Source organism: Abramis brama, assembly GCF_963993115.1.
Source record: "Abramis brama genome assembly, chromosome: 9".
NCBI lineage: Eukaryota > Metazoa > Chordata > Actinopteri > Cypriniformes > Leuciscidae > Abramis > Abramis brama.
The window spans coordinates 40,005,894-40,029,831 of NC_139971.1; the positions used below are offsets into that span (position 1 = coordinate 40,005,894).

A 23,938-nucleotide genomic window follows, 5' to 3' on the forward strand; every position below is an offset into this window, starting at 1 on the left:
CCAAGCATGCATTTGAAAATCTCACTGCACGCAATTGGATAACACTACGACCAATCACAACAAGCCCCATACGCTTAGCTACCAGCAGAGTTAACTGGTAGATTAGACTCTTGCCGTATCCGGTCGGCAAAACAGCAAAAACGCCCTTCTTGCAAAGGAACGATTCGAGCGGCGTCTTCTGTTCCTCTTTTAGATAAAAAGCCAAGTCTAACTCGTTCATTGTAGCGGCCAAAGCCGTTTCAAACAACTGGTGTTCATCCATAGCCATCTTGCAATGTTTACTAATGACTTCGACGTCACAGCGCTGTCGTCATCTCGCCTCTGGCCCGCCTATATCAGATAACCCGATGTGATTGGTGCAGCTCGGATACAAGGGCATATTTAATGAGCATCATTACTCGACGCTAGAGTAACTCGCTGAGAAAATTCAACTTGTGCTCTCGCGAGAACTCTGGATTTCCAGGGTAAATATATAGTATGTCAATATGAAATGTTTCTTGAGCATCAAATCATCATATTAGAATGATTTCTGAAGGATCATGTGACACTGAAGACTGGAGTAATGATGCTGAAAATTCAGCTTTGCATCACAGGAATAAATTGAAATAGAAAACAGTTATTTTAAAGTTTGTTCTGTATTTTTAATCGAGTAAATGCAGCCTTGGTGAGCATAAGAGGCTTCTTTCAAAAAGATTACAAATACTTTTGAACAGTACTAGTGTAAATGATTCTAGCTGATATCTTTACCAGTTTGCCTAAGTTTGGTCAAATATAATTGTCTCTGGAAATGTGTCGTCTCAGGTGAGACAGGAGTCATGGTGTCCTCTACTCTCAAACTTGGCATTTCCATCCTCAACGGTGGCAACTGTGCGGTTCAACAGGTCAGCTTATAGCACTCTCTCTATCGCTACATATAATGTTCCTGTTTAATGCCAGAAACATGTTGCCAGGCTACACGTAAGACCTGGTTGTTCTCACAAATATTGCATGGACAGATAGTTTAAATCAAAGACTGTATTGATGTCTGTGACAGAGGATGTTGGACTATCTGAAGGACAAGAAAGATGTCGGCTTCTTCCTGAGCTTGCAGGCTCTCATGCAAACCTGCAGGTACATGACCATCACTTTCTTTTATTTTATTGTTAACTTGAGAAAGATATATATTAGTGTTGTCAATCTATAATTTTTTTTTCTGTAATTAATCACATTTAATCACACCTAACATTAATCACATTTTTATATTGTAATAATTTCTCAGTTCTCATCTCTAAATTAATGTAGAAACAACATAAAGACAGTATATTTGAACAGGTAGGAAATATATAGAAATTGAATAAAGTTATAAAACGCACACTTCACTGCATAAATTATTAATTACATAAAGATTAATCCTTATTAAAGCTACAAAAGTTATTTAGTCAAAAGTATAGTTATTTTCTTTTTGTCTTTTGTTCTTTGATTAACATTAATGACAGACATCAGCAGGTTTATTAGGCCGCTGTCACTAAGATCTGACGCACATGACGCGGATTTAAGTCATTAAATCCTAATTAATTAAAAGCGTGATCATATAATGTAACACTAGCTAAAGGATGACAGAAATAAACGGATGCTGCGTTAGTTGCATTAGATATTTTTAACGCGTTAAACTGAAAAAATGTATCGCATGCGTTACACGTTCATTTTATAATATATATTATTTCTTTGACAATTATGTTGAACTATATCAATATTTGCAACAAAGAGTGTCTTCTACAGTGCTGCCTATATGGCAGATCAACAATATGACATAAATATGGTGTTTTGTTTGTGTACAGTGTTCTGGACCTGAATGCGTTTGAGAGGCAGAATAAGGCTGAGGGTCTTGGGATGGTGTCAGAGGAAGGCTCAAGTGAGTCACCATTCACACACCAGAAAACGCATTCACGTCCCATTTGCATCATAATATGCAGTAAAATATTTTCAAAATGATTGTAAAGATTGTTGGTTTATCATTTGGCCACACAGCAAAAAATATATATTTCTTAATCAGTCTTATTTCTAGTAAAATAGAAAGAAAAATTGAATGAGATAATAAGACTTGTTTTCTGAATATATATACATATATATATATATAAGTTTACTTTCCTTACCCCATTGCAATGTTGTTATTTTAAGCATAAAATTAACAGGTTTATGCTTTAAAAAAAAAATATATATATATATATATATCGTTGGTGTAAGAAAAATAAACTTCATTATATATAATGCTTGAAAACAAGCGTTATTATTTCAGTTTTGCTTCTGAAGTAAATATATCTTATTTTGCACTGAATGCATAACAGTTTTGTGTCCCACAGGAGATGTTTCCACTGTGTTCGTGTAAGAGTGTTTAATGTGCATTATCTTTGTTTCTTACAGAACCGTCAAAGTGTATCGTTCATGTTAGTCTGTTTTATTTCCCATGCCGGAAACCTACAATCCTACAGTGTCCAACTCACTGCCTCTCTCTCTTTCTCTCCACCAACATCACTCCATCCCCACCTCCTTATATATGCCTCTCCTCTCCTTCTTTCCTCCTCCTTTTTTTTCAGACCTCAAGCTAGAACGTGGTAAATAATCTTGCCTCTATATATTTATCGTCACTCTCTCTTTCCTTCTGTCCCATCTCCTGCTGTCCTCCTCCTTTTTCCAGCTCTTACATTGTGAAAACCTCCTTTCGTTGGCGTGTAGTTTACCTGCATTTCATTTCGTGCTCAAGGGAACTTAAAAGATAACTTTTCAGTCATTGCAATGGTTTTGGGGCAGCCAAATCCTTTATAGTCCTTTAAAAACAATATTCCACATTACGAAACTTAATTATGCAGTTCTTATGATACTCTTATTGAATTCTGGTTTTCTTGATAGAGTTTGTCCCGTTATGTGAGCAATGGCTGTAAAGTTTCTTTGCGCTTTGCCCTTGAGCGCTCTATCACAGATCTACTGTAACTCCCAACATTTATTGACTGATTGAGAGCAAAGAAAGTGACGTTTGTCCTTTCTTTTCTGATCAGTTTTCTCTGAGGAGATCACAGATAACTGTGGTGACCACCGTCACCAAAAACATGAAATGATTTGCAGAGTCAGGAAACTCCCCCAAGTCTTTGATCCACTGAAATGAGCCATCTAGCATTATTTGAACCATTCCCTCAAATAATGAGCTGCCATGTTAGAAGGACACAAGCGTCTGACATGGCACACTGTAGTACACCTTAGAAATGATCTAGCTTCTAGTTTGTAGAGCAGTTTTACTAACTTTCATTAATGGTCATCAATAACATCAACAAAACCCTTCTTCCATTTAACTTTTATGGCATTTGCCCAGATTTGCTCTCCATTTTAGTGTTGGTTGCTATTGATTTTAGACACGATATTTGAAATTAATACCTCAGATCCTGTTTCTTTTGAGAAGAGGTGTGCTCTTCTCAATGAACATATCTGAGAACTTCTAAAGAATTTTTCGAGAATTTCACTTAGGAATATTTTTACAAAATATCTTTACGAGTTTTTGTGAATCCAGCCATCAGAGAAACCGCTTAGCAACACTCTAATACCCAATGGAGGAATCTAGTTATGAAATGGAGAGCATTTCAAGGTGAACATCTTAAAGGTTTAAAGGGGCTATATGTAAGAATTTTCATGCATTAATCACGTTTTTTTTTATTGGCAATGTGTGAACAGCTTTAACAAAACTTAAAAAAACGAGACCATCCCTGACTTCCTATGTGGTCCATGAAAGCATGTAGACTGATTTTTATGTGAAGGATTCGGATCGTTTTTGCCGGGAAAATCAAAAGCGTTTTACTCGCTCTCGAGAGCCTCTCTTCCGTTCAGTGACACATGAAATTAATTCTTAAAGGTGGTATCAGCGATTTCAGGCCCAAACATAAATGTTCACATTCATCTAATCTTACCTAACGATCCGCTAGCTGCCCGCCCCATAAGCATGCCGTCAAAAAAACGCGTCTCTGTAGGCAGCCTAGGCTCTGAGATCTGCACACAAAAACAGTTGTTTTCACCCGGTTTAGCCAAACACTCAAAACCAAAATAAATAGTGTTCCAACCAATCACAGACAGGGGAGGGTGTTGTGAGGTTTTGCGCTCGTGCACGGTTGCCTATGACGGCTGCACACAAAAACCTTGCAACACCCGCCCCTGTCGGTGATTGGTTGGAACACTATTTATTTTGGTTTTGAGTGTTTGGCTAAACCGGGTGAAAACAACTGTTTTTGTGTGCAGATCTCAGAGCCTAGGCTGCCTACAGAGACGCGTTTTTTTGACGGCATGCTTATGGGGCGGGCAGCTAGCGGATCGTTAGGTAAGATTAGATGAATGTGAACATTTATGTTTGGGCCTGAAATCGCTGATACCACCTTTAATGTTCAGGATAATGCTGAAAGAGCCATTCTGTGCTTTAATGGCAATGTGTCATGCAAAGAAAAGGGATTCATTCAAACTATAGTGTCACATTGCCAGATCTATATAGTCTATAGCACATATTCACATATTCATCTAAACGTCGAGTGGACGGCGTCCGGATGTTCGTTAACAGTATATCGCTGCAAAGGTATTTCCAACGTCTTTTTACTTCTAAACAAAAAACGAAAAAGAACTTTGCCGTGAGTAAATCGAGGTATTGAATCACGCTCAGTCTCTTGTACGTTACGTGTGCACGAGTTCGAGCAGTAAGTTGCTGTCTGCAGTTCACTCAACGGCCACCGGTGTCACTAATAACAAGGGTTTCTGAATTCTACATACAGCTCTTTTACGCAGTAACTGAAAGCTTACATTAACAACTTACTAATTAAACATTCATTCATGCTTTATTTTGTCATAATGCTTATATCCTACTTCCCAGTGCATCCTAAAACTAGATGGCCAAAATGCAATTTATGATGTCTGTGACAAAACAATAATATTTTTATTAGTTAAGTAGGGCTGCACGACATTGAAAAAAAAAACTGACATTGTGATATTTATTGTGATATGTTTTGCGATATAAAAGCAATTTCACAAGATGACTTGAATAGCTCTGTTTGTAGAGAATCAATCATTCTAGGATGATTGTAGTGATTTTTTTGCAGAGTGAATCTGCATAGAAAATAATAAACAAATTACAAACGGAGCAATTCCAAGAGGGTCCTAATAAATGCAATAGAACAAACTTTGTTTTTCAGGTAAATCTACAGAAATTTAATAACTAAACACTGCATAGTCTTCACTGTATGAATTAAATATAAGTAATTAGTTAATTAATACAATTTATCTTTGTTAAAGCTACAAATGTTATTTTTGCTTTCTTTTTTGTTGTTTGATTAACTTTGACATATTAGGCTGCTGTCACTTTAAGACGAATGCACGGATCCAATATAATGATACGCATACGTTTTCTTTCTCAATTGTTTACAACACTGACATAAGCGCCTGTGTTTACGAGGATACTCACGAGACAGGAATTTCGACTTCATTTTTGTGTGCATGTGTCCATTCAAGCTCAAAAAGAAGAAAAAGAGGCCTGAACACAACCTGGTGTGTGAGTTCCAGTCTTCTTGCACTTAATGTTTAAGCTGACAGGACTTAAAAAACACATGTAAATGATAAACTTTCACTCTATGATTGTTAAACTTTGCAGTTAATACGCGAATCACATGCTTTCCGAACCGAGGGGAAGCTGGCCCGTTCGGATCATGAATCAACCACGATCCCTATACTTGACATCGCACATCGCTATATTGATGCTAAAACGATATATCGTGCATGCAGCCTTATAATTAAGTCATTATAAATTAATTAAATGATTGTATGTATATAAATGAGATCTTTGGATGCAGTAATTATTTATAATGTGTTTTAATGCCATAGCAGTGCACTGTCTCTGTATTTTTCTTGTTTTTTTATCTAACCTCATTTCCAGATACTCACTATCGGACTGATATATTGTGCTCTAAACTTGTGTGATATGTATTCTATGTTTTACTTCACATTCATTAATATCTTTGTATTTATTTTATTCTGAAAAGTAGCTTCATTTATATAAGATTTTACCATTTTTTTTCTCCTCACAATGATATTTTTCATGTTTCTTTCTTTCTTAGCCTTCCTCTTGTCGAATAGCATCTTATTCCATTACAGATACTTCATAGCACATTACCCATAATCCACCAAGGCCCCAACTTCCTCTGGCTCATGTCTCCCCTCCTCTTCCATGTGTCTAGGAGTGCAGTAGATCTGTTTTGCATGATCGTGTGTCTGTGTGCTGTTTTTTGTTAAGAAAACTCTTCTCCATTTATGTCCTCTGTGAAGATTTCACAGTGTAGCGATTCATTTCAATGTCAGTTGTGTTAGTTATCCATGTTCCATGTGTGTGTTCCCTGAATATTTCTGTACATGTTGATGTTTTTCATTCAGTCAGTGTATTAATGTTTGTCCCTTCAAAGAAGTTGTACCATCAATGTGTGATCTCTGTGTGTGTGTGTTTGTATGTGTGTGTGTATGTCTACTAGTGCTGTCATTCTGGGAGAGGGGAGGGCTTTAATCAGTTACTCTTTATTTTAATGGTCTCCTTTAAATATGCTGTTGACTATAAGTAACTTTGCACCTACATGTCAACTAACCCTAATTAGAGTATGAGTAAAGCATTAGTATACTGGTAGGGTTAGTATAATAAGTACTTGCAAAGTTACTGATAGTCAGTAGAATCTCTGTTGGGGAGCATCAAAATAAAGTGTTAGCAGAAATTAAAGGGATATTTCACCGCAGGAAAGTTGAATGTGTATTTAAATTGGGTCATTTATGTAGTAGAAATGTGAAATTATTTTAGAAGTTGGTGCTTTCTAGTCTGAGAAAAGCCAGAAAATGTATTTTTGGCTCATGTGGATGAAAGACAACAACTCCCAGAATGCACTTGCTTCGCTGCCCTACGAGGACAAGCCACGCCTACCGGTTACAGAGGGCAGTATCGGAAGAAATGATACAACTAGGCTACTAGTCGACTCGAAACTGAAAAGACGGCGTTTTATCATGAGATCCCCCTATGGGCGGGTTGAAGACATGCAGAACGAGCTCCTCCTACTGGCTGTAGTCTCTCGCCTCTGGACAAAAAAGCCTCTGATGCTAAATGACGATTTTTGCGTCATCTGAGGTTTTTTTCCAGACACGCAATACAGAAATCTCTCGTCTCAGGGGGACATGAGGGAGGGAAGCACGGTCACTCCAAAATACTACCGGGTTTCTACTGATACAAAGCTTAATGCTAATCGGTGAAGTATCCCTTTAAGCAGACAGTTACTAATAGTTTAGTGAGAGTTAGTTGACATGTAGGCCGTGTTTACAGCTGGTGTTGCGATGCGTTTTGGTCAATCGGATCACAAGTAGACGAGGGAGACACAAACCCTTTTACATCTGGTGTTTTAATCTGTCTCTTTTGTCCACTTACAATCACTTCTGTCCTGATTTCTTCGAGGCGAGGGTCTATGGGTGTGTAAATGTTTGGGCTTTTTCAGATCTTTAGATCTAATGGACGAAATAAGCTCACGTAATTTACATATGAATGCACACGGAGACGACAAAAACACACGGAGAGCAGCAAATTTAGTTTCTGCGCCAGCCGAACGCTGTGAGTGTGTGTTAGAAATCAGGAATGGTGAGAGAACATTGTGCTTGGTACATTTTTCTTCTTCAAACTAAATCTGTGTCTTCAGCCGACAAAGTTTAAATCCTGTTTGCCTAGCTTGCATCCCGTAATGTTCAGTAGGCGGACAGCAGACGGTCTTTTGTGGCTGTTCAAACACATTCGACCACATGAGCGTTTACACTACGAAAGCAATCTGGACAAACGTGTTTTCAACTACCTATTGGTCGGAAGTGGACAAGCTCAACATTTTAGACCCCGTTTACACCTGTATTTAGTGTCGTCCACTTGTGATCCGATCAACCAAAACACACCTTAATACCAGGTGTAAACAGGGCCGTAGTTGCAACATTACTTATAGTCAACAGAAAGTCTAAAGGGGAGCATAAGTGTTATCCTTTAATCTGTGGATTCAGTGTGGACGTCAGGTCTCTGCCTCCCCTTTCCACGTTTGCTGGTCTGCTCTGCAGTAAACAGCTAAACCGATGTACCACAGCAGGTCTTTGTGGTTCTGCTAACATGCTAATGGGAGCTGAAGTGCTATGAAGTGATTAAACTCACAGAAAAAACATGTTCTCACTCCCAACTCGTCACATATTGACGCTTGGTCGGGACCCCATAGTGTCACTTTTTAAAGCACTTTTGCATCATTTTTCGTCAGAATCGCGTGGGCTGTGCCAAGTGTGCGACCAAATAAAGTGACAGCTGATTTGATGATGTAAAGCCAATAATTTTAAAGTTCACATTTTTGTCCTTGAAAGACTATAATAGCTAAAAATCAAAGTCAAAATTCATAAGCATTCATGTCAGTGGGCACGGCTGACTTTATTTTACAGTATGTGTACTTACAGTGTACTGGAAAGTACTGGTTAATATGTGTAATATATGTAACTACATGAGTTAAAGTTTTATAGATAGGTTCAGGGCTATTACACAGTTATTGTAAATACTATAATAAGTGTGTAGTATGAATGAACATGGGGAACAGGACTGTAAAATAAAATGCTACCCTAATTTTAGTTGGCTCTGAAATGTGTCACATGGGTGAAATACACACTCATTCAAGGAGTGCATTTATTGCATAGACAGATAATGAACGTTATGGCACAGTTTAGTTGAATGATAAAGTTGAACCTAATGCTGCTAAACTGAATATACAAAGTGAAGCACACTTTTTGCTGAAATATCCACAACATAAACAATATAGAAGAGGGCACAGTTTATTTGTCGATCAGATGCTCGTGAAAGTTGGGAGTTTTGTTTCAGAATCATCCTCGACGGTGATCGCTTTTCACAAATCACACAAATCATCGTCTGCAACACTTGGAAAATTTTTGTACCTTTTGAATAAATTGTAACTATTTTCTTCCTGTTATATCCTGTTATATAATATACAAATGTGTAGGTATGGGCTTGGTTACATGCTCAAAAATGTCAAAATAGTGTAATGTAAATAATATCATTGTAGCTGTTTAAATTGAAAATAACACCTCAGAATATATAATATCATCATGATGATAAAATTCCAATGCCCATCGCATCTGTGTGTGGTGCCAAAGTTTTCTCATCGAAAGCAATGCTCGTCTATCAAATGACTTTACAGTCATTAAAAAGTGACTCCAAGGGGTTTTGACCAAGCAATTATACACACCCTAATCACCCTGAATACTGAAGGGACAGTTCTTTCAAAAATTAAAATGATGTCAAACCTGTATGCTGTTATATTTATGAAACAACATTTTGATAAACGTACACTACTTTTTAAAAGTTTGGGGTGAGTAAAACAAGCTATTTTTTAATCTTTGTTTTTTACACATTAACCATTTTAATCTTTGAAAATAATTGATTTTTTTTTGTCTAATAATTCACTTTGTATTTAGAAGTCTAGTGCAGTAAAGTGCTGTTCAGTATTTCTTTCCCCACATTCATGCTGTTTGTGTGTGTGTGTGTGTCTCTGTTAAGAAGAGAAAGTGATGGCGGATGATGAATTCACTTGCGACCTCTTCCGCTTCCTGCAGCTTCTCTGTGAAGGCCACAACAACGGTGAGCTTCCGGCACAAATGCTTTTGAATACTTCTACCACTGTAGTGTTTGGACAACACAAGACAGCAGAGAAGAATAAAAAGATATGCTCCAAAAACAAGAACAATGATCGAGAAAAAAAAAATCATTTGATCACTAATGCTTTATTCTTTGTGATGGACCTTTCCTATGCAATATTGTTCAAAATTTTGGTGTTAGCAAGTTATTGTTGTTACACTCTAATAAGCAAGGACACATTCAATTAATCAAAAGTGACAGTAAAGATTTCAAATAAATGTATTTATTTTTTAACTTTCTATTCATTAAAGAACCCTGAAAAAATCTATCATGAATTCCTATAAAATAATAAATTATATGGTAACACTTTACAATAAGGTTCATTAGTTAACATTAGTTAATGTATTAACTAACATGAACTAACAATGAGCAATGCATTTGTTACAGTATTTATTAATCTTTGTTAATATTAGTTAAAAAAATCCAGCTGTTCATTGTTTTTTCATGTTAGCTCACGGTGCATTAACTAATGTTAACAAACACAACCTTTGATTTTTAATATCGTATTAGTAAATGTCAAAATTAATATTAACTAAGATTAATAAATGCTGAAGAAGTATTGTTCATTATTAGTTCATGTTAAGTAATGTAGTTAAGTAATGTTAACTAATTAACCTTCTTGTAAAGTATTTTTATTTTTATTTTACTGACCCCACTGTAAAATATTGAAAAGAACCGCATGCTTCCATCTCTTTTCAGATTTCCAGAACTATCTGCGCACACAGACAGGCAGCACAACCACGATCAACATCATCATCTGCACTGTTGACTATCTTCTCAGACTGCAGGTACAGCTTCATCTCACTGTCCCATCTTCCTCATCTCTATATACAGTACAGTGACCCCAGGGGCCCTATCTTGCACTCAGCGCAATTGACTTTGTACACCGTCGCATGTATCATCCCTATTTTGCACCCGACACACAGCGGACTTTTCCTTTGACAGACGCACGTCGGTAAATTAGGGAATGAACTTGCGCTCTCGGGGGCGGTTCAGCGAAAAGAGGAGGCGTGTTCCGGCGCAAACGTTCCCTGGTGCTATTTTGCAGTTTCAGAAAACAATTCTGCCACAGACCAGGAAAAACCTAGTCTAAAGTCAGTGGCGCATTATTCAGATGCTATTTTAAGGGCTCATGCTTGGCCATAATGTAGCGTGTGCACAGCGGGCATACACTTTGCTTCTCTCATCTACACACAGATGCAGCAGTTGGCATTTTTGAAAACCATACATAATTACAAGGAAAAATATTCCACATGAGGGAAATTATTGTGATTTCCATGAAGATGTGAAAAAATAGGCATAAATCTAGCTTACACATTTACCAAAATTATTATACACCTGTTTAACCGAAGCTAATTTGGGTGTGTTTCTCCATCCCCAATGTCACTTCTCTGTGTTTTACGGCCCTGACGAGAACGTCGGTCTCCTCGGCTGTGAACCGCTCCTGGCAAATCCGCCGTTATAATAGCAAACCGCCATGGAACAAACGCACCTGCTCTTAAAGGGAATGTGAGATGACGCTCTGATTGGTTTATTTCACGTTACACCCAAACCACACCTATGAGTAATGAAGCTACTTCAGACCAACCCATTTTAGATTTGCGTCGGGCGCAAGAGTCATTTATCCGCCGGTATAATAGCAACAGCGCCCGAGATCCGCCCACAAAGTTACTTGCGTTTCGCGTTTGATACTTGCGTTTCAGATCGTTAAAATAGGGCCCCAGAAGTATTTGGATACTTAAAAATGTGTACCCAAGCACAGTATCAGGCCCGATACCAGAATTGTATCGGTGTATCCCTAATACCAACTCTTAAGTGCGCTTTGTGGTCTCCTCTTCTCATCCTCTTCCTCACTCTTGTCTTTTTGGTCTCAGGAGTCTATCAGTGACTTCTACTGGTATTACTCAGGGAAGGATATCATTGATGAACCAGGCAAGAGGAACTTCTCTAAGGCCATGACGGTTGCCAAACAGGTTTTCAACAGCCTGACAGAGTATATCCAGGTACTGTTGTCTCTGCAATGTGAAGTCAAGCTCTTCAGAATTGCACATTTCCGTCTCCATCACGGTTTGTTGTTCCCTCCACCATAGGGCCCTTGCACTGGTAATCAGCAGTCTCTGGCTCACAGCAGATTGTGGGATGCCGTGGTGGGCTTCTTGCACGTGTTTGCACACATGATGATGAAGCTAGCACAGGTAGGAACTCACATGTTGAGCGCACACAAACCCCTATCATGACCGATAAATCTTACCATGTTGATGGCTTTTATTGCATCTAGAAGACCACGCAATTTTCCAGGAATGGTTCCGACAACACTGAATCTCTATCTGTATGTTGTTTTATTTCAACTTGCCATTTAAGTTTTCCTAATCTAAAAGCAAAACATAGTTTGACAAACTTTACACAAAGGAAATCGGAGAAAAAAATGCATTGTATTTGTCACTAAGCATTGCTGTAAAAGACATCAAGTGTAGGTCAAGTGTATAAAATGTTAAATCAGTTGAAAGTAAAAGTTGTTCTCAGATGTTCCAAATTTTCATTTTTATAATGTTTCATCTGCATTGATCATATAATTTGTGCAACAGAATAGAATTCAAACGCATGTCATTCATGCACATACTTATATCCTCTATATAAGTATGATCACAGTAGAATAATGAAGAATGTTTTCTCTGTCTTGGAGTTTGCATTTTTTTCTCAGAACAAATGTTTAGTTGTAACTATGCATAGTAAATATATATTTTTTAATAGTATTTTTAATATACTGACCATGTTCTAATTTGGTGTTGACTGTGTTATTAACCCCATGATTCAGTTTCTGCCTCTTCAAATCATGAATCATAGATTTAGAAGAAACTTTATTGTAGTTATTAAAACTTGGTTGTTAAATTTCTTTGGTCTCATATATTTTATGGGAAGCTTTTCTAAATTGTAAATTGCTGTAAATTGAATTGGCTGATTTACATCACTGTTTAAAGTGTAATATTCGAGTAAATGTTTCCTTACAAAACCAAATGGATTTTATTTCACTCTATAGTCATTATATTAAATAAATGTTTAGTCCAATATCACCACTAATCCACGAATATGGAACATGTTCGTAGTGTGACGTGAATGTTGATGCACTAGTAATCTCTAATCATGTGTTGTTTCTCTTAACCTCTTTGCTGTGGTGTTTGATTTTGTTCTAATACTTGTTACACATCCGGTACCTATGTACTGCATTTTTGTATTTCTCAAAATTGAAAACCTCTCCCACTCTCAAAAATCGGAGAATGTGCTTATAGTGAAACCTTTACTAGTCCTCAGTTTGAAAGATCATTTGCCATCTGTCAAAGTTGGTTTGTAACCATCAAAGTGACACAGTTTGGTTTTACCATATATATGAGGGCTAAATAGATCAACTCAACTGCAATAAGCAAAAGTGAAAGATTAAGTCAAAGAAAACAAGGAATGATTGGATTTGTCCAAAAGAGTGGGAGTGGGATCAATACAAAAATGTATTAAAAATGTTGATGGGTAACATTTTTATTCTGATGTGTAACCCTGCCAGATGCACCCTGACCAAGGACTCCGAAATGGCGTAAGGATCTTTGTTTTTGCTTCAGTCTTAGAACATTTGCACTGCTTTCCACAAACTTACACAGTACTGTCTCTTACTTGCTCCTGATTCCGCCGTATTGCTTATGTGTCGGCACGTTTCCTGCAAGTGTTTTCTCAATATAATGCTCCAAGCAGGGATAATTTATTATAATTAAGTTGTTTGTGAGATTATTGAGATTCTTATTAGACCAATTGCATTTTTTTTAAATGGATATCCCCTCTGTTCCCACTGTATCAGTGTTGAATTTCTGAAAGCATTCTTAACCTTGTTGGGTTGCTTTTGATATATTGGAGCTGAGGGAGGTGTCACTATGCCTTGTTCCTGCTGTTGCTCACTTGTAGAGGAAATGTATTTCCCTCGACCTGCACTATATTACACTCATACATTCTCAAGAAAATCTGTACAATACTATGCAAATCTCACAAAACCTGTCAAGATCGCAAAATCGCATATTTGATATCTAAGCAACTACATTCTTGCATAAAAACTCTTAAAACTACATTCCATGACACAATAATAGTAGTTTTTGCAAAATTATAGTGGGTTTGCTCCTCTGCCATTGACGCTCGCTGTGAGAAATGCTGCCAGTATAGATTGGTTGGAAAAGGCTGAAATATATATATATATATATATATGAAGCAGTGTAACATACCAAAAAGGTTTTGTGAGATTCATCCAATATTTCTTGATGTATATGTGCAGGGCTTTGTGCTTTTTTGTCTTTATTCATGTTAGTAAGTGTACTGTGTGTGTGATATTGAAAGACTGAGTATGAATTTATGTGTCTGCTGGAATTTCTTCACAGTATGCTTTAGACCATCATCTAAAAACCTAGAAATAGAATGATCAAATTAGGAATAATTTTATTTTGCACATGTCAAAGACTATGCCAGTATCTGACATCTTTGTCTGGCTTTTTCATCTACATCTCCGTCTATACTGTTAGATGATAGGTTACAGTGTGTGATACTATGTTTGTGTCTGTTTATAAATGCAAACCCAGGATCATTTCTGGAGTAGAACACATTCTGAGGTAAGATGAGAGTAGCTGGACTTTGTCCCAGTAGTGCTGTTCCCCATGTCCCCCCAAAATACAACCCATGCCAGAGATGTTAGTTATGCCACTGAAAGCAGTTATGCTTGATCAGGATACTTCTTTCTTGGTCTCATGGTGCATATCATATAAAAAAAACTAAAAAACGGAGAACTAGGTCTAATATATGTGAATCCAAAGGTCTTTATTATTACTGTATAAAGTGAGACATTTTGTGGATAACACTTTATTTTGTTGTGTGTCTGAATTTGGTTGTGTAAACACAGGACTCCAGTCAAATTGGTCTGTTGAAGGAGCTTCTTGATCTGCAAAAGGACATGGTGGTGATGCTTCTCTCTCTACTGGAGGGTAAGACATATCTGTCCATCATATTTAACTTTCACAGGTGACCTACAAACCTGTAAAGACTTGAGTTATGATCTATGGCCTGTTTTATTGATCCTTTACAGGTAATATTGTGAATGGCACAATTGCTCGCCAGATGGTTGACATGCTGGTTGAGTCATCCAGCAATGTAGAGATGATTCTCAAGTTCTTCGACATGTTCCTCAAACTGAAGGATATTGTGGCATCGGACGCCTTCCGTGACTATGTGACGGACCCTCGTGGCCTCATCTCCAAGAAAGACTTCTCCAAGGCTATGGACAGTCAGAAACAGTACACGCCATCTGAGATCCAGTTCCTGCTGTCTTGCTCTGAGGCCGATGAGAACGAGATGATCAATTTTGAGGAGTTTGCCGATCGCTTCCAAGAGCCAGCCAAAGACATCGGCTTCAACATTGCCGTGCTACTCACCAACCTCTCTGAGCATGTTCCCCATGACACCCGCTTGCAGAACTTCTTGGAGCAAGCCGAGAGCGTGCTGAACTACTTTCGCCCTTTCCTGGGCCGAATCGAGATCATGGGTGCCAGCAAGAGGATCGAGCGCATCTATTTTGAAATCAGCGAAGCCAACCGCAACCAATGGGAGATGCCTCAGGTCAGAGAGTCAAAGCGACAGTTCATCTTTGATGTTGTCAATGAGGGCGGTGAATCTGAGAAGATGGAGCTCTTTGTGAACTTCTGTGAGGACACCATCTTTGAGATGAACATCGCCTCACAGATCTCCGAGCAAGAAGAAGAGGTCATCGAGGATGAGGATGAAGAAAATGAAGAGGAGAGCGGTGGTGGAGGAAGTGGAGAGGGAGAAGGAGAGGAAGGGAATGGAGAAGAAGCACCACCCGAATCCAGCTCAGCCTTTTCTGACTTCATCAAGAGCGTAGTGGACTTCATAAGCCTCTTCACTTTCCGCAATCTCAGACGGCGTTACCGCAAAATCAGGAAAATGACCATAAAGGAGATGATTGTCGGTTTGGTGATGTTCCTTTATACTGTTCTCTTTGGCATCCTGCACTTCATCTACAGCGTCTGCAGAGGTTTCTTCATGCTCATCTGGAACACCCTCTTCGGAGGAGGTCTGGTGGAGGGAGCAAAGAAGATGACGTTGACTGAGATTCTGACTAACATGCCTGACCCGACTCAAGACGAGGTGCACGATGACCTTCCTCCAGAGCCAGGTGCAAGAAAAGTACAGGAATCAGGTGGAGCTGGTGAAGGAGAGGAGGGAGCAGGAGGAGGAGAGGACGAAGCAGAAGAGGGAGAAGAGGAAGATGGTGCAAGGCCTGGTTTTGGTCCTCATGGTGGTCTTGGAGACATGGGAGAAACTGAGCCAGAGGAGCCTCCAACTCCAGAAGGCAGTCCATTGCTGAAGAGAAGGCTGGTGAGTAAAAGAGTTTAGTGCTTGTACTGTAGCCTGATTGTTTATTAATGGTTGTTCGGCAAATTTTTTACAGTCGTTTCAATATGAATCCATGCAATTGGGAATTTCGCTTGAGGGAGAAATATATCCTCATGCTGATTCGCTGCTTGGTTTGAAAAGTGACTTTTGCGTGAGCTGTGCTTCATACTTCGCTACACTATTGACTATAACACAATTTAGCTGAAAGTTTGATAATGTAACTGCACCTTAAGAGGGACCATCCATGTGGATTGTTCCTTACCATGTTTTTGTGTAAACCACATCATTCTCCTTCAGTTTGTCAAATATAAAGGTATTTCTCACTAGAGGTCTTCACGGAGGACCCGTACGGGTTCGGGTCTATATTTTAAAGGGTCAGCCGGGTCGGGTCCCGGGTCTGTTTAACATTGTGTGTAATACCCGAGTCAATCTGAGTACACCTGGCAGTGATCAGAGTCAGTCAGCGCTGTGTGTGTTTTGTAACTTGCAACTTGTAAAATTAAGATGAGAAAAGTGTGAGCTGGGGAAACAAGGTGAAAAAAACACGAGCGACCCCAGCCGTCAGTAGCAGAGCGGCTGGAACAGTAAAAAACTACATATTTCTAATCACCAACAAAATCTGAGATGAACTGTAACATGAATGTTTCCTATGACGCTTGCTGAAATTGCGTTCAAAAGCTTATATTTCAGGTTGCTCCAGCTAACGTGCAAGCGCTCTTTCTTTCTCCCATTTTCCTGTTATATCTAAAATTTTTGGTCAGACTCGGCTCAGAGAGCACAGAGATGATCATAAATAAGTAATGCTAAAATGCAAGTCGCATTTGTCATCCGTCATCGTGACAGCAAGTGGACTTTTAAAGCTTTTAATGGATGGAACTTTCTTAGCAAGCAGGGTTGTATGAATCACACTCAAGTACAAGGGAAAAGGCTGCTAACTGGAGGTAAAAGGGTTTTAGGTAGACAAAGGGTTTTATTTTCACAACTCGTTTATTGACTTGTTAATAGCTATTTGCTGCCGAATATGTGCCGAATCCGATCGGGTCCAGTCGAGTCTGTCTTCCCGGCTGGGTTCGGGTCCAGCTTTTAAATAATAGACGGATCTGCTTCGGTTCCGGGTAGTACATTTATAATGATAATAATAATTCGTTACATTTATATAGCACTTTTCTGGGTACTCAAAGTGCTTTTACATGTGGAAGGGGGAATCTCCTCAACCACCACCAATGTGCAGCATCCACCTGGATGATGCGACGGCAGCCATATTGCGCCAGAACGCCCACCACACAAGCTTATTGGTGGAGAGGAGACAGAGATGAAGCCAATCAGTATATGGGGATGATTAGGAGGCCATGATGGAGAGAGGCCAAGGGGCAAATTTGGCCAGGATGCCGAGGTCACACCCCTACTCTTTTTCCGAAGGACATCCTGGGATCTTTAATGACCACAGAGAGTCAAGAACTCGGTTTAACGTCTCATCTGAAGGACGGAATTTATGACATTTCTCGGTTCTGTCCGGGTCCAACTTTCAAATATGAATTTTTGGACCTGTGAAGACCTCATTGCTTTGTAGACTCATAATCTAAATCTTAATCTAAACATTCTTGTTTTCTCCTCATTGTTTTGCCGGGTATTTCAGATAAGCGAAGAAGGAGAGGGCGAAGCAGCAGCAGAGAAGGAGAAAGCAGAGGAAGAAGCAGCCCCAGAACCCGAAAAAGCAGAGTGAGTAATGGAGAACAAATGAGCAATTTTTTCCCCATACAAAATTCTAAGTCTTTCAGTCGAGAACAATTGTAAAGTCCTATTCATCACAATATAAAAAACTAATCCTTGGCTAATCCTTCTGTCTCTCAAAGTGTTGAAAATGGAGAGAAGGCCGAGAAGGAAGCAGAACCTGAGCCTGAGGAAAAACCAGAACAGCCAGAGGAGGTAAAAGAAAAGGCTAAAGCAAAGAAAGGCAAGAAGGAAGAGGAAGGAGGCTTTGAACTCTGGAATGAGCTTGAAATCCAAAGAATCAAATTCATGGTAATTGTATTGTACACTGTTTCTGATCATTCACAGTTATGTAGAAATTATATTATATTTTTCATTTATCACTTTTGATTCTAACTGCATCTAAAACTACTTTCTCTTCTTCTTCTAGAACTATCTGTCTCGCAATTTCTACAACCTGCGCTTCCTGGCTCTCTTTATCTCCTTTGCACTCAACTTCATTCTGCTCTTCTACAGGGTCAGTGTGATTTTAAAACAGGGGTTTTCAAACTGGGATCTGGGGACCCAATATAAATAGTAAATAAAAATAAAAACATTTTACAAACTGTGCTTTTAGTTAATGTGTGAACTTAAGGTGTTAATGAAATAAGTTGAACATATTTCATTGTTGAACACATCAACATCCCATTAACCCCCATTAACATTCACCAAATTTGATATTACATTCTAAAGGCTGTTCAGTCATAGGATTAATTATGAGAGTTTTTAATTCTATTTACAGACATAGTTTTTCGTGGTAATCTCATATGTGCTGTCAACAAAATAAAAATATTAAATATTTAAAAAACATGCTTGAGTACAATAACATTTATTTAATTTTGGAAACCATCATTATTAATTTAGTTGTCTTTGTAATGTCACACATTATAGATGGATTTTTAATGTAGTTAAAGCTACACTGTGTAACTTTTTAAGTTGATTCTTAGCAAAAAACACTTTGTAATTACTTCCACCAACTAATAAAGTATTCTCGTAAGCATAAAATCTGCCATTTAGAATACATACGAGCGAGTCGCTCGAATGGCGGCAGCCATGTTGCGCCTCCATCTTGAAAATACATGTGCCAAAGAGGGACATACCTGGAAATTCAAGCTTCGCCTTTCGCGTTTTACACTCAGTGACACCGTGACGAATGCGAGGGGGAGATTACTCGCGACTGCCGGCAGATTAAAAAAATTATGTAGCCTACGCTGTAAACATTGCCTTACACTATTAATCTCGTTCAATATACAGAATAACGATAGCACTGATACTTTACTAACATTAGCTTGCATTCGTTTGCATTCGTTAGCTGATATGTGACCCTGGATCACAAAACCACTCATAAGTCGCACGGGTATATTTGTGGCAATAGCCAACAATACATTGTATGGGTCAAAATTATCGATTTTTCTTTTATGCCAGAAATCATTAGGATATTAAGTAAAGATCATGTTCCATGAAGATATTTTGTAAATTTATTTTTGTGAGTGAATGCAGCACAATCGCGAACATAAATGGACAACTTTAAAGGAGATTTTCTCAATGTTTTGATTTTTTTGCACCCTCAGATTCCAGATGTTCAAATAGTTGTATCTCGACCAAATATTGTCCTAATATTTACAAACCATATGTCAATGCAAAGCTTATTTATTCAGCTTTCAGGTTATGTCTAAATCTCAATTTCATAAAATTTACCCATGTGACTGGTTTTGTCGTCCAGGGTCACATATTAGCAATGAAATGGTACCAAAATAACGAAAACATAAAACTATTATTCATTCTACATAGAGGTCATAACCTACATGTTAACTGACTAAATAACTAAATGCACTTTGTAATAGTTTTCTAAAAAGTAACCTCATCACTTGAAGGAACACTCATGGACGAAGTCGAACTGAAGCCATGTTAATCTTGGAATAATACGGCCACCGTAGGAGTTAAAACGCCCTCGGAATTGAAAGGAACAGAAACTAATATTCACTGGGTAGTCATATACAATTTCACCGCTAGATGGGGGAAAATATCACACAGTGTAGCTTTAATAAATTCCCTAATCATACAGATTTGCTAATATGTGATTTGTCTATTCAGAATCATGGGAGAATCGTGATCTCCATTTTAAACACAAAAAATGTGATTCTCAATTTATCCAGAATCGTGCATCTCCACTTGACAACCATGTGATTTGCTGTAATAACATGTTTCAAGAACAAATTGTATTGAAGTCAGCTGTTTCCTCCTGTAGGTGTCCGACAGACGAGGAGACGAGGAGGAGGAGTTCGAGGGTTCGGCCATGTTTGAGGGTTCTGGTGTGTTTGAGGGCTCTGGTTTGTTCGAAGGCTCTGGTGTGTTTGAAGGCTCTGGTGTGTTTGAAGGCTCTGGTGTGTTTGAGGGATCTGGGGTGTTTGAAGGCTCTGAAGAGGAAGATGACGATGAAGGGTTTGTCTACTACTTCCTTGAGGAGAGCACTGGATATATGGAACCTTCTATGACCTTCTTTTCCGTCTTACACACCATCATTTCCTTCCTCTGTATCATCGGCTACAACTGTCTGAAGGTCAGGGGCTCTCTGTATTCTGTGATCATTTACTCAGTCACCATCACGTTATTTTAAACCTGTGTGATTATTTCTTCTGTGAAACATGAGGAGATATTCAGTAGAATGTTGACGCTGCTCTTCCAGTGAAAGCTTGAAAAAAGGACCATAAAAGCATCATAAATGTTGTCCATATGACTTGTGCACGTCTTCTGAAGCCATGCAAAAGCTTTGTGTGAGAAACAAATATTTTTTTTTATTATTTTCCACTGAAATCCTTCCCTTCAGTCATGTATATTGAATAAAGGATAGCAGAAATTTCATTTTGTAACTTGTGAAATATTCCTGTCAGGTGTTTGAGCTAGTATAAGCTGCTAACACTGTGTTTGTACTTGTCCAGGTTCCTTTGGTCATCTTTAAGAGAGAGAAGGAGCTGGCCCGTAAACTGGAGTTTGACGGTCTGTATGTAACTGAACAACCAGAAGATGACGACATCAAGGGCCAGTGGGATAGACTTGTCCTCAATACACCGTAATATCACTATATTATTATTATTATTATTATTATTATTTATAAATGTATCCCTGTGAAGATTGTGCAATCTGAAATGGCATTCGCTTTTATTTTACTCTCAGGAGTTTTCCGAACAACTACTGGGATAAATTTGTCAAGAGAAAGGTCAGTGGTGTGCTATACTTGTGTGTGCAGATGTTTCGCTTCGTGTATTAAGAGATGTTGAAGTCTGAGCGTGTGTATGGTGTGTCTGTGTTGCAGGTGCTAGAGAAGTATGGCGATATCTACGGTAGAGAGAGAATCGCTGAGCTTCTGGGCATGGATCTAGCATCTCTTGATGTCAGCGCTATGACACACGAGAAGAAGCCTCAGCCTGATCCTTCAATGTTCACATGGTACAGAAAGATGCAACACACACTCATAAGTCACCAAAAGTTCAATATCCAATACAAGTAACAAGAAGTGATTCACTAGCACAGCAAAAACGGGAGGGATGGGAATCCCTATGTTAAGACTTTTGACCAATTCAAATTAGACAGATCTACCTCTTTATTTATCTGACTTTAAAAGTTAGGACCAGTCTTGAAGAATACAATTAGTCTTAACTTTCAAGACTAGTTTAAGCTGCCACATTTCCTTAAAGGGATAGTTCACCCAAAAATGAAAATTCTGTCATCATTTACTCAACCACATGTTGTTCCAAACCCATAAGATTTTGGTTAACCAAAGCGTAAAAGATCCGCTTGATTCATATGGATTCGTTTAACCTTTTTGGATCTTTTACATTTTGGTTACCTGGACTTTAAATGGAGGGATGGAAATCTCACAAATTTCATTAAAAATATCTTAATTTGTGTTTCGAAGATGAACGAAAGTCTTACGGGTTTGGAATGACATGAGGGTGAGTAAATAATGACAGAATTTCAATTTTGTAGGGAACTAATCCTTTAAAAGTTTAATTGATGATTTTTGATGAAAAATGCAAATGATGAGACAATACATTATTAAATAAATGTAAAAAAATAATAAATAAATGCAAAACAATTCTTGCAAATGATGTGTTTAGACTGATGTTATAATGACTTCTTACAGTCTTTTTTGGAGGCGGTATAAATGCAATCCCATAATTAGATTAATAGACTGAATTAATATATTGGATTTATATATCCAATAAATAGATTTAAGAACAATAGTAAACAAAAACATGTTTCATTTATTAATTTATTTATAATGTATATTTAACTACACTGTCATATTAAGTCAGTAACTCCTTGATTTAAATCTCACAACAAAACAGTAAGATGTAAGCTGTGTAGATATGATTCACTACAGCTATAGTTTACAGCTTATTAATATTATTTGTTTGGGAATTTATTGGACTATACTACTCTTTATTAGTCTCAAAAGAGTCATTTGTTTGGGAATTGAGCTACTCTGGTCATGCAAAATGTTTTTGATTCACTAAAATGAACCTGTTCATAAGAGCCTTTTGAGAATCAAATATCGAACTATCAAAGATCGAACTACTCATAAACATGATGGTATAATATAATTGATATTCTGTTTTGCATTATACAATATCATGAATCCACAGGTTGACATCTTTCGACATCAAATACCAGATCTGGAAATTTGGAGTGGTGTTCACTGATAATGTGAGTTTCAGTAAAGACAAAACTGACTTTTTCCATACAGTATATATATATATATATATGTGACCCTGGACCACAAAACCAGTTTTATGGGTCTTTTTTTTATTGAGTTTTATACATCATCTGAAAGCTGAATAAAAATAAGCTTTCCATTGATGCATGGTTTGTTAGGATAGGACAATATTTGGTATCTCGACTATTTGAAAATCTGAAAAAAAATCTAAACATTGAGAAAATCTCCTTTAAAGTTGTCCATTTATGTTCGCGATTTTGCTGCATTCACTCACAAAAATATTTTTTTTATATATTTAAGGTAGGAAATTTACAAAATATCTTCATGGATCATGATCTGTACTTAATATCCTAATGATTTTTGGCATTAAAGAAAAATCGATCATTTTGACCCTTACAATGTATTGTTGGCTCTTGCCACAAATATACCCGTGCGAGTTATGACTGGTCCAGGGTCACATATATCACTGAGGATATTCAATACAATGATCATTCATTTGGATTCTGTTTTGCTCTTAGACGTTCCTGTATCTGGTTTGGTATATGGTCATGTCATTTCTTGGCCACTACAACAACTTCTTCTACGCCTGTCATCTGCTGGACATCGCCATGGGAGTCAAAACCCTGCGCACCATCCTGTCCTCTGTAACCCACAATGGAAAACAGGTACAGCTCTCAGAGATCAGCATATTTAGCCGAGATTTTACAGACATCTGTTCTAGATGTGAATGTTGATGATGACTGTGTTTTAGCTGTTGATGACGGTGGGTCTGCTGGCTGTGGTGGTCTACCTCTACACCGTTGTGGCCTTCAACTTCTTCAGAAAGTTCTACAACATGAGTGAGGATGAAGATGAACCGGACATGAAGTGTGACGACATGATGACTGTAAGTGGCTCTACATTTGGTTGAATTCCACTCTCTCGTTTCCCGCCTGACCGTGATCATGTGTTCTCTCTCAGTGTTATCTGTTCCACATGTACGTGGGTGTGCGAGCCGGTGGCGGTATAGGAGATGAGATCGAGGATCCGGCTGGAGACGAGTATGAACTTTATCGTGTGGTCTTTGACATCACCTTCTTCTTTTTCGTCATTGTAATCCTGCTGGCCATCATTCAAGGTGAGGAACGTGTTTTGTTAGAGAGCTTCAGACCCTGTCGGCTATTTAGTGCTCTGTAAATTGAGTTTTGACATGATGAACTGATGTTTGTGTTGTGTGCAGGTCTGATCATTGATGCCTTTGGTGAGCTGAGAGATCAGCAGGAGCAGGTCCGAGAGGACATGGAGGTACA

The 23,938-nt window shown here is 38.2% G+C and overlaps 1 protein-coding gene across 10 annotated transcripts in view; it reads left to right on the forward strand.

The window, feature by feature from the left end:
* Window positions 1–23,938, forward strand: part of ryr1b (ryanodine receptor 1b (skeletal)) — a 108,106-nt gene that overhangs the window by 79,985 nt on the left and 4,183 nt on the right. For 2 of the 10 annotated variants that reach the window (XM_084123769.1, XM_084123771.1), the window contains 25 exons: window positions 802–881; window positions 1,034–1,110; window positions 1,818–1,891; window positions 2,574–2,591; window positions 9,611–9,691; window positions 10,448–10,536; window positions 11,623–11,751; window positions 11,839–11,943; window positions 12,027–12,077; window positions 13,302–13,331; window positions 14,356–14,385; window positions 14,673–14,754; window positions 14,856–16,165; window positions 17,820–17,902; window positions 18,037–18,205; window positions 18,324–18,410; window positions 20,181–20,492; window positions 20,872–21,002; window positions 21,107–21,149; window positions 21,246–21,379; window positions 22,579–22,639; window positions 23,168–23,314; window positions 23,401–23,535; window positions 23,610–23,766; window positions 23,869–23,933. In XM_084123769.1, the coding sequence (XP_083979895.1) occupies window positions 802–881; window positions 1,034–1,110; window positions 1,818–1,891; window positions 2,574–2,591; window positions 9,611–9,691; window positions 10,448–10,536; window positions 11,623–11,751; window positions 11,839–11,943; window positions 12,027–12,077; window positions 13,302–13,331; window positions 14,356–14,385; window positions 14,673–14,754; window positions 14,856–16,165; window positions 17,820–17,902; window positions 18,037–18,205; window positions 18,324–18,410; window positions 20,181–20,492; window positions 20,872–21,002; window positions 21,107–21,149; window positions 21,246–21,379; window positions 22,579–22,639; window positions 23,168–23,314; window positions 23,401–23,535; window positions 23,610–23,766; window positions 23,869–23,933 (3,680 nt within the window). The remainder of the gene's footprint in view (window positions 1–801; window positions 882–1,033; window positions 1,111–1,817; window positions 1,892–2,573; window positions 2,592–9,610; window positions 9,692–10,447; window positions 10,537–11,622; window positions 11,752–11,838; window positions 11,944–12,026; window positions 12,078–13,301; window positions 13,332–14,355; window positions 14,386–14,672; window positions 14,755–14,855; window positions 16,166–17,819; window positions 17,903–18,036; window positions 18,206–18,323; window positions 18,411–20,180; window positions 20,493–20,871; window positions 21,003–21,106; window positions 21,150–21,245; window positions 21,380–22,578; window positions 22,640–23,167; window positions 23,315–23,400; window positions 23,536–23,609; window positions 23,767–23,868; window positions 23,934–23,938) is intronic. The other 8 variants (XM_084123772.1, XM_084123773.1, XM_084123775.1 and 5 more) reach the window with 5 other exon arrangements.